Consider the following 11,338-nt stretch of genomic DNA (forward strand, 5'->3'; position numbering starts at 1 on the left):
AGTCGCAATCCAATGCATCGCAACCCAATGCATGATCTGTTTATTTAAAACAATGGAGCAGAGGATACCCAACTGTCTGACCGCGGCCAGCAGCGCTACAGATCACAGAACACCATACCCCTTTCCGCCATCCCCCCCCCCGCAGGAGCGCAATAGTAAAAGGGCCCTCCAACCCCCCTCCCCCCAAAAAATGTCGGATATGGCGTTAGTGGAAGCATGTTTTTAAGCATGTTGTTCGTAGACTACACACACACACATATATATATATATATATATATATATATATATGCATATTTTTGTATATATCTTTATATATATATATATATATATATATAAATCTTACACATTTGTACCTTTTACAACTGAAATGGATGCCGGGCGCTACCGCGAGATCAATTCTGCCTGAAGTTTATATAGTCAATAAACTGAAAACGTCATGTGTTAAATGACAACATGAAATAAATCCATGGCACTTTTCATTTGAAAATAGTTCAGCGGACACTTTTTAATCCGATATAGAGCGCAGAAACTGTGTTGAAATTTTTGTCTGGGTTGTGCAAGGATTTCAAGAACCCACAAATATAGCTTAAAGAGCAAATGGTTCAAAAATTTGTATTAGCATGGCCAAGTCATTTTTATCTGGATATGCTCCACATTCAACCAAAATCGTGATTAGTCATGCAAACTATGTAACGCAATTTTGAGCAAGGGCACCTGCATATCTTAGCAACGAAAACCTCGACACCAGACGTTGTATTCTCCACAGGCCGCTCGCCGTCGGCCCCGCGGCCAACACTAGGCTTTAGCCAACAGGTGGACGCAAATGATGATGCATTTGAAAGAAGAACCTTTGAACGCTTTTGGACATGCAATTGTACATTTATAGATATTCCGGGTGTATATTTCACTTATGCGATTTTTAGATTGATGATAATAATAACAGACTGGCCTGTACAGCACCGCGAAATGGTCCTCGAATCTGGTGGTGAAACTGAAAGAGTAAAGCTAAAATCTTCAATTTTCGTGCTGTTGTAGGTGTTAAGCTGTCCAGAAGACAACTACAAAGTTGCAAAAAATTATTCCCGCTGTGTAATCTTTGAACCTTACGGCTTGATTTTGAATGAAATTCGGAAACATCATTTTGCGATCGTCGTTGTTGCGCGATCCCCTAGCCGATCCGAAGCCCCTTAGAGGGATACACCATTTCACCTTAGTCCTCTCTCTGACGCGGGAGGCCTTGTGACTCACGCCATTCACCCCGGATCAACGTATGAACCGTCATTGAAGCAACAACATCCCTGGTCGTCGCAGGTGGTCAAATAATTGGCAGATTGCTGTGACTAAAATGACTTTGGGATACTCTCCCCGAAATACTCTCCCCATTTTCACGGGCGTGCAGCTCAGAAACTAAGGGGATTTTGGTCTCAAGAATGGCAGGGCTGTTAACTGCACCAAAAAGTCTTCAAGACGGCCATTTCAGTTCAAAACCCCACATAAACGTTGAACATGTCCTTCAACGGCAGGTGTCCTGCACAGACTGCCTTGAAGTGCATACCGCACAAACACTCTGATGATAAGCTGTACTCCTGATCTCGGCGCGGCTTCCTAAGGGGCCTCGCCCGCCCTCGTCCCAGGGTGGCAACCACCTATATGCACCCAGCCCCTTCCGTTCTAGGGAAGCTGTCTGGACAGATCAAACATAAGCATCTGTTGCGGGGGGGGGGGGCGACAACTGCACACCGCTCAAACGGGACGGCAGCACGGCTGCTGGGAGTGTGACCTCGAACCGTCACCTAACCAGCCTGTCTGCCATACAGACCACGGCGTCGGCAAGCTGTGAGTGAGGCTTCACGGTGGACGGCACTGGAACGGGCCGGCTTAACACGAGGCGCCACAGCGGACGGCACTGGAGTGGGCCGGCTTAACACGAGGCGCCACAGTGGACGGCACTGGAGTGGGCCGGCTTAACACGAGGCGCCACAGTGGACGGCACTGGAGTGGGCCGGCTTAACACGAGGCGCCACAGCGGACGGCACTGGAGCGGGCCGGCTTAACACGAGGCGCCACAGCGGACGGCACTGGAGTGGGCCGGCTTAACACGAGGCGTCACAGTGGACGGCACTGGAGTGGGCCGGCTTAACACGAGGTGTCACAGTGGACGGCACTGGAGTGGGCCGGCTTAACACGAGGCGTCGCATTGGACGGCACTCTTAACACGAGGTGTCACGTTAGACGGCACTGGAGCGGGTCGGCTTAACACGAGGTGTCACGTTCGACGGCACTGGAGCGGGTCGGCTTAACACGAGGCGTCACAGTGGACGGCACTGGAGCGGGCCGGCTTAACACGAGGCGTCGCATTGGACGGCACTGGAGTGGGCCGGCTTAACACGAGGCGTCGCATTGGACGGCACTGGAGCGGGTCGGCTTAACACGAGGCGTCACAGTGGACGGCACTGGAGTGGGCCGGCTTAACACGAGGCGTCACAGTGGACGGCACTGGAGCGGGCCGGCTTAACACGAGGCGTCGCATTGGACGGCATTCTTAACACGAGGCGTTACACCGGTGGGATACAATAGGAGCTGAGCGGACCGCCTGGTGGGATGCGGTAAGCGCAGAGCGGACGGCCTGGTGGGACGCGGTGGGAGATGAGCAGACCGCCTGGTGGGACGCGGTGGGAGCAGAGCAGCGTCCTTCTACCACCGGATGTCGCGTAGTGTCATGCGCAGCATCTGGGCGAGAAAGGGCGTCTCTGCTATTCCGACTGGTGTCATCATGAGCAGGTCCAATCATACGCTGGCAAATCGGGCTCTCAGCGAGCGCAGCTGGATAAATGTCTGCAGTGGCTGGTGGACTCGTAGGCTGCTGTGGTTGCTATGGTGCTGCGTTTGTTGCGGCCGCTGTGAATGCTGTGGATGCTGTGGAGCTGTGGATGCTGTGGATGCTGCGTGTGCTGTGGATGCTGTGACTGCTGTGGCTTCTGCGTGTGCTGTGAATGCTGCTTATGCTGAGGGTGTTGCGGATGCTGTGTGAGATATGGATGCTTTGGATGCCGTGGATGCTGCGTGTGCTGTGGATGCTCCTGACGCTGCATGTGCTGTGGATGCCGTTTGTGCTGTGGTGCCATGGATGCTGTGTATGCTGTGGCTGCTGGGGCTGCTGTGGATACCTGGCATTGATTGTGCGGAGGGATTCCGCCGCGGCTTCAGCTCTAAGCTCCCGCATTAAGTCACGCTCCTTTGATCTTGACCGAATCCCAATTCAGCACGAAAGTATCTGTTGCTTTCTCACCGGCCTCGACACGACGCCCAACCGAAGAATATGAGCATAGCTATTGTATCAGGAATATCTCCGATTGTTTTTCCTTGTTGAGCGCTGCTTGAATGCCAAACCGTAGATATCTAATATAGTCAGGCTGTTATCTTATCACTTTTGTCATTAGAGGACAAAAATTTGAAAGGCACGGCTTTCCGGGTGACGTTATTCAGAGATCAGTCGATGCCGACAATCACTGATCAGGCATGGCCTAAAACCACGGCAACGGCCTCCACTTGGGGGGGGGGGGGGGCGAATAGCACACCCATACATGGCACTTAGAAATTCGCCACCGCGATTTCTGGAATGCATATGGAATCGTTGGTTGGAATATCGAGCCAGATTTGGACGGTGTATGGGTCGCCTGAACTCGAGCATGCCATCCAGTCATACAGGACAGCGCATATTAACCGCAACTGTAATCGGCTGGCATTGCTGGCATTGTTTGGTCGGAACACTGGGCCGGAACTGGTCGTTGTTGCGTTGCCAGACAAATTAATGCCATGGCCGCTAGGCGCACAGTTAGAGAATGGGCATGATCATTGTTTCATTATGACTTGCCAGGTAGTAAGTCAATCAAATAGGCGTGAAGCCTTTCACAGACTAAAAATGGCAGATGCCAACAAAACCTTGCATAGGCAGGGGCAGGTTATGACTTACATGAATGCTGTTAACATGTGTGATTACAACATTCGTCATGTTTTTCGCTGAACGCACCCGACGGACTAACACATTGCTTATATCTCCGGTCAGACAGGTGGCAAAAATGAAACTAACTGATTCGTAGGGAGGAAATATTGTGTTAACCATGTCCCAAGCTCTCAGATGTGAACATGTTTAAATGCTTCATGATCGAGTGATCGTAAACGGCTTAATTCACACAATTTTACAGGAAAATATTGTGAAAATCAAGCACTACCATGTGGTAAGATCGGCGGCCAGGGACATCGGCGTTTCTGAGTGCCACCGAAGCTTCTCATGCCTGTAAGATGAACGCTATCATCTCCCCGCAATGTGAGGGTCCGGCGCCGGCCGTCCTCCCCGTCCGGACGGTGGAGAAACGGCACAGGGTTATGTGGAGTTTGTGCAGCCGCCTGGGCTCGCTGTGCGGTACCCGAACCAGTCTCACGGCGGCTGTTCCGCCCGGTCACGTGACCGCCGCGGACCTGGCGGCAGAGCTCAGCGGCCAGCGCGCCGGCGTCCCTCCCACACCGCCTCCATCACGGCCAGCGCGGTGTTCCTCCTATGCCACCCCTACCACGGCCAGCGCGCCGGCGTCCCTCCCACACCGCCTCCATCACGGCCAGTGCGGTGTTCCTCCCATGTCACCCCTACCACGGCCAGCGCGCCGGCGTCCCTCCCACACCGCCTCCATCACGGCCAGTGCGTCGGCGTCCCTCCCACACCATCTCCACCACGGCCAGCGTGGTGTTCCTCCCATGCCATCCCTACCACGGCCAGCGCGCCGGCACCCATCCCACACCCTCCTCGCCATCTCCACCACGGCCAGCGCGTCGGCGTCCCCCCCCCCCCAAACCACCTCGGCAAGTGACCTTTCTTGAGAACGCCGGGCTTTCAGCGTCCCCTTACCCGCGGCGCCATACTCTCAGCAGTAATGCGTAATGCCGCGCCGGGCCATGTCAACGGCACTTACTTTCAACAGAAGCTTTGCGTTTGATGCAGCACCAAAACGTGTTCTACGCCGTCCAGCACGGCTCGGCTGATCATAAATTCGACGGTCTTTTTGTTTACAGTAACCAGGTGCAACGGCAGAACCCGTCCGCGCTGCACATGCATTGGGAACGAGCTGGAGTGTCTAACCAACAGGCACAACCGGCCATGTGGCGATAAAATGCCCAAAGTTTTACCAAAAAGCCGCGCATTTCGTCATGAACGACGGACCACGAGCGAAGAAAAAGGAACGACGAACTTTGCAACAAAGATTGCAAGAGCCAGCTCGACGCTTTATCATTGGTGGCTGTCATGTATTTGTGTGGAAACCAAATTCCAACCGAAGTTCGTTGGAGATATCCGCTTTGTGATGCACACTGCACTCAAAGGAGGTGTTCGTCAATGACAGTCGAGTGGCGCGCCATGATTTTGCTTACATCAGATTGTGACGTCTTCCACGCTTTCGGTGCGTACTTCCCAATCTTGTTCTCTGGGTCCACAAACACATACTCGCCGTCTGAAAAATAAGTTAAACGGATGAGTCTTCTGGAACCATAGCTCCACACCACATCAAGCTACCACTCCGATCCACGTGTCCATGCGGTCGGAGAGAGCAGGCCACTGTCTTCAAGCGGATCCTGTTTGTGTCCAGACACCGCTCCGGGGGTCATTATACCAGTCCCAGTGGCGCTGACGCCAGCCACCTGCGCCGACCCGACGCCGCCACAGGCACACCTACGGCACCCACGTGTCCACACGGTGGGGGAGAGTATGCCGCTGTCTTCACAAGGATCCGGTTCGTCTCCAGATACCGCTCCGCGAGCGATCACACCAGTCCCAGTGGCGCTGACGCCAGCCACCTGCGCCGGCCCGACGCCACAAATCGCAGTAACCCAAAGGTGATAAAATGCACTAACTTTGTACAGACAGAGACAGGTAAAGTTTTGTGTGGCTAAAATCTAAGCAAATCCAACTAAAAATATTTCATCCTAGAGAAAAATGTAGTGTTTATCTGCACAAGGCTAGTGCATCCTACGGCCTGTGATCTATTGAAATCTGTTCGGTCACAGTGTGAGAAATGTGTGTCATGTGATCACGTGTGTGCTGGAGAGAAAAACGCGCTGGCAACTCTGGCTAGCATCTGGTGTCCATTAGATACTGGAATATTTTATTCTGTGGACAAGGCGCTGAACCAAAAGTTCATACAAAAATGCAGCTTAACGAATATCAGGTATATGGCTATTGTAAGGGGGTCGTCTAAATTCACTATAATACTTATCATGCCCCACATCTCACAGCACTATAAAATCTTAGAGCCAAAGATAAATCCACAAACTGGATACTCTTCAAAGCACAGATAATTAAATGCAGTACTGGCAATTAATTTCAATTACTCAGGTTTTGAGATAAGTTCGGCCTGGCTGCGACAGGGCGGCAGCGCCGCCGGCCGGCGACTTCGGAACGAGGACCAGAAGACCTACTGCGCGTCACCAATCGCGGGGAGGCATGCAACGGTGCGGCCCCAGCCGCCTCTTCTAAATCCCAGCAACGGGCACGATCCTGACACGAGGTGCCGCACAGCAATGTGACCGCACACAGCTTACCGAGCGAACAGGCCCTCGTGCTGCAATGACCTGATGCCTGCACCATTCACAGCTCAACACCTGTGAGGTCAACAGACCATGGGGAACGGTTGGCGGCGAGTTCGAAAGACACCAGTCAGTGCCCATGGCCCGCCGGGTGAAGATCGCCGCAGGTTACTGTGGCGATGTTATGTTGCTGTTGCGTGACATCAGCGGAGTACGTAAGGAGTGGTTCCGTTCAGGCTCAACGTGACTGGCCACATCCCAGAGATGCCGCCCACATCCCAGGGACGCACGGCACCCGCCGTGCCGTGCGTCTCGGTCTCGAATGGTCCCAATTCGCACACGACTCCTCGTTGCATGGGAGATGACGCGTAGCGGCTGACGGTGGTCGGATGACATGTGCCACAGGACGGGGAGCGAAGAGAATCCTCAAAAGGTCAGGGTAAGCTTGAAGTGTCGCACATTTGTCCAAACTCTACCACAATCTGTTGGAAGCGGTGAAGTGTAGTTCAAAATGCATCAGCCAAGACTAGTCAGGCCATTCTTGTGAGCGAATGGGCGTATCTTAATTGCACAGGAATTGGGCTCGCGCGTCCAATGTGATGCATACCCGGACTCGAGTCTCCACTGCCATTTGCTCACGAGCAGTGGAAGGCGAGACAAAAGGACAGCCCCCGCACTAGGCTAGGTCGACCTCCATTATACAAACTACAACACCAGTAACTCGTTACAAATATTATTTGTGGCGAACGCGTCTATCTCGAGAGGCCTCTCCTCTGTTGACGTTAGGTGGCCCTACCATATCCGCTTCAGGCGGCCCTGCCCTGTCTAGTCTAGGGCGACCTCTCCTCTGTCGGCGTCAGGCGGCCCTGCTCCGTCGGCCTCGGTAGCCCGTCCTCTGTCGGTGTAAGGCGGCCCTGCTCCGTCAGCCTCGGTAGCCCCTCCTCTGTCGGTGTTAGGTGGCCCTGCTCCGTCAGCCTCGGTAGCCCCTCCTCTGTCGGTGTTAGGTGGCCCTGCTCCGTCGGCCTCGGTAGCCTCTCCTCTGTCAGCGTCAGGCGGGCCCTGCTCCGTCGGCCTCGGTAGCCCCTCCTCTGTCGGTGTAAGGCGGCCCTGCTCCGTCAGCCTCGGTAGCCCCTCCTCTGTCGGTGTTAGGTGGCCCTGCTCCGTCGGCCTCGGTAGCCTCTCCTCTGTTGGTGTTAGGTGGCCCTGCTCTGTCGGCCTCGGTAGCCCCTCCTCTGTCGGTGTTAGGTGGCCCTACCCTGTCGGTGTCACGTGGCCTCTTCTCTGTCGGTGTCACGTGGCCGTACCCTGCCAGCGTCAGGTGGCCCTGCCCTGTCGGCCTCGGGTGGCCCTGCCCTGCTCGCGTCAAGTGGCCCTGCCCTGTCGGCCTCGGGTGGCCGTGCCCTGCTCGCGTCAAGTGGCCCTGCCCTGTCGGCCTCGGGGGCCGTGCCCTGCCAGCGTCAAGTGGCCCCGCCCTGTCGGCAGCCCCACCGACCGGGACTGATCCTCCGTCACGCCAGAGTGCCGCCCGCAGCCGCCCGTGACGGCACAGGTGACAGGTGGCGCGCCTCACTTGGCCGCGCGCATCTGTCATCCGAGCCACTCTGAGAGAGTACCTCACCTACCGTGGCGCGGTTGGGCGGCCGCGACACAAGAGCCGCCCGACGCGCAGCGCACGCGCGGGCGGCGCCGCTGACCCCGGCGGCAGACGTTTGGGTGACGGTGCACTGACCAGCCGGCCGGCGAGCTCACCTAAGATCACGGCGAGTCCGAACAGGTCCGGGTCCTGCATGCCCTGGAGACACATCTGCTCGGCTACGGATGAATACAGCTCACACAGCTTGCACTTCGGCTGGAACAGACAGGCCCACGGGGATTAGACGGGCGCATTATCGCACGGTAGACTCAAATGCAGAGGGACACAGAGTAACCTAGTTGCACAGGAGCAGCGTTCCGTGCGGAGGCCTGAAACGCAGGTGGTTCGGGCGGCAGGACAGGCTGGCGTGTTCGTTCGTCAGCCAGGCGGCGGGCTAGCTGACGCGTGACCGATCCTCGGTCTCAGCGCAGAGTCGGTCGGCCGTGTGATGCGTCCAGCCATGAACACCTGGCCCCGCTGCCTGCGCTCGCACGCGCCCGCGCGCGGCTCCCGGCGCCCGGCGGCCGGCGGCCGGGCAGTCTGGCGCAGCGCTGCGCCGGTTCAAGCCGCTGCGGCACCAGCGCTGCCCCCACCGCGCTGACGTGGCCGGCGCCGGCAGCAGACAGGGCTACTGGCCGAGTCTTCGCCAGCACCTACAGTGCCCCACGCGTTTGTTTGACCGGGCATATATCACTGGTTAAATGCTGAAGCCGTGCCTGCGTACAAGACTGACTTGGGAAGCACAGGGAAGGCGTACGGCGCATCAGGTCAGCCCCAGTGGCCTTGTGATTGTTGACAATCCCGCGGACAGTCGCAACGCGCAGGGAAGTGACGGCACGCAGACTGGTCTGCACTGTAGACAAATGTCTCGTCGGTGACTGACGAAACATGCCTGCTGGTTCTGATTTGTGGCTGATGCTGCCTTTCATGACTCACGCCTTTCATTTCGAATCGATTCACATTCAGACTCGCGAGGCATGTGATTGGTTCCTACTCTGACTCCGAGAAACACAGCACAACAGAGTCATTAATTCGAGTCTTCTCCGATTCCAATTCGCGTATATGTGTTGCGCTTACGGAATTGATTTGGGATGGAGCTGAATCTGGTGGAAAGAGCTCGGCGTACATAAGGTTTTAAGGCTACGTAAAAGTTTTCGTTGGACGTGCATTTGATCGATAAGAGAAAAACGTATCAATTAGCTTTACTTTTAATCACAGATTTCAGCCGACACGCATCGCCCAACACCAACTAAGTCTTACATAGATTTCAAAGGAATCGATTCCACCTTGGATAAAAGAATATTTGGTCGATTTCGGAGTCGGCTCCAACTTAAGCCGTCGTTCAAGCCCCGCTCTCTGCCAACGAATTATTGGTGGCAATCTGGATCCTTACCCCCGTGTCACCGGGGCTGACAAGGGCTGGCCAGACGGGGGCGACGCCGCGTGACGGCGGTGACCCCAGGCCAGGTCACTGAGCGTGTGTACCCGGGCTAACTGGGGCTGACCGGACCCGGCAGCGCCGCGTGACGGCGGTGACCCCAGGCCAGGTCACTGAGCGTATGTACCCGGGCTAACTGGGGCTGACCGGACCCGGCAGCGCCGCGTGACGGCGGTGACCCCAGCACACGTCACTGAGTGTGTGTGCTCGGGCCGACTAGGGTTGACCGGACCGGAGCGACGCCGCCTGCTGGCGGTGACCTTAGCCCGGGTCACTGAGTGTGTGTGCCCGGGCCGACTAGGGCTGACCGGGCCGGAGCGACGCCGCCTGCTGGCGGTGGCCTCAGCCCACGTCACTGAGCGTGTGTGCTCGGGCCGACTAGGGCTGACCGGGCCGGAGCGACGCCGCCTGCTGGCGGTGGCCTCAGCCCAGGTCACTGAGCGTGTGTGCTCGGGCCGACTAGGGCTGACCAGGCCGGAGCGACGCCGCCTGACGGCGGTGACCTCAGTCCGGGTCACTGCAAACAGCTGGCTCCTCCGGCATGCCTCGGTGGAGGGTCACATCCCAGCCGCCGCAGTCGACCGACACGTCTTGAGCCACAGCAGCATCTCCGACAGCAAGACGTGGCCACGTGCGGCACGTGTCGCGTCTGGCTCGGCTGTCTCGCGCCGCAGCGGCATCTCCGACAGCAGGACGTGGCCACGTGCGGCACGTGTCGCGTTTGGCTCGGCTGTGGTTCTTGCCACAGTCGTCCCCCGCAGCTTTCAGCGCTCAGGACAAAGGGTCGTCTCTTCTTTGATCCCACGCGCCAGCTTCGGATCACAGCTGAGGCGGCCAACAAGGACCGGTGCCACCTCCGCTGTAGGTGTCTGCACACCGACACGGGTATGCAAACACAACATGCACAGAAGCTGGTATGTCTGTTCAGCTTCCTAAATGAAAATGCATCAGGAACCATATGCCCTAAGTCTGGACACGCACATGTTACTGAATAAATGATAAACAGTTTCAGGCAAGCGCGGAAAACAGGCCAGGTCACTGGAATCGCACGGGAAACTACAAAACATTTCGACAAGCATGACATTCGATAGCGTCTGAACCTAGCACAAGGATGTGCGCATATTGCCAAATTTACTGCATACGGTAGGAAACACATGCAGTGTTCGGGCGCCAGTGCCCTGACGAGAAGCGAAACTGCCATGAAAACTTCCCAACAAACTGCGCCTCGTACCTGCTCGTTGGCTCTACGGGCACACGCAGAAATAGTCCGCCTATCGTCCGGCAATGCCGTAACGTCATGTTCGTGCGGCTGGACGTGTTCGTGCGTGCGGCTGGACGGCACCGAGCTGGTACTCACGTCGATAGTGAAGTAGAGTCGCTGCTGGGTCAGCAGCCGGACGGCCACGTACTTGCGGCAGCTGGAGAGCGGCTCAGCGCAGGAGGCGACCAGCGAGACGGACGGCCGGCGCATGACAGAGGAGCCGGGCCCGGCCCGGCCGGCTCATAGCAGCCGCCGCCGCCGGAGCACACCCTGCGGAGGATGGACGGCAGCCGTCACCGCTGAGCGATGTCACCGCTGAGAGGCGCCGCCGCTCGCGCCCGGGACGGGCGGCAGCCGTCACCCCTGAGAGGCGCCACTGCCCGCGCCCGGGACGGACGAAGGCCGTCACCGTTGAGAGGCGTCACCGCTGAGA

At 56.8% G+C, this 11,338-nt stretch overlaps 1 protein-coding gene across 1 annotated transcript in view; it reads right to left on the reverse strand.

Moving 5' to 3' along the window:
- The window catches only part of LOC119094466 (protein expanded-like), a 29,971-nt gene extending 18,856 nt beyond the window's left edge, over positions 1–11,115 (reverse strand). Inside the window, exons 1-3 of the mRNA XM_037217523.1 lie at positions 11,002–11,115; positions 8,323–8,422; positions 5,422–5,501 (exon numbers count right to left, since the gene is read on the reverse strand). Coding sequence (XP_037073418.1) covers positions 5,422–5,501; positions 8,323–8,422; positions 11,002–11,115 — 294 coding nt within the window. The remainder of the gene's footprint in view (positions 1–5,421; positions 5,502–8,322; positions 8,423–11,001) is intronic.
- Between the last annotated feature and the right edge of the window lie 223 nt (positions 11,116–11,338).

This window comes from Pollicipes pollicipes, unplaced genomic scaffold (genome assembly GCF_011947565.3).
Source record: "Pollicipes pollicipes isolate AB1234 unplaced genomic scaffold, Ppol_2.1 Scaffold_4002;HRSCAF=4701_pilon_pilon_pilon, whole genome shotgun sequence".
Classification (NCBI taxonomy): Eukaryota; Metazoa; Arthropoda; class Thecostraca; order Pollicipedomorpha; family Pollicipedidae; genus Pollicipes; species Pollicipes pollicipes.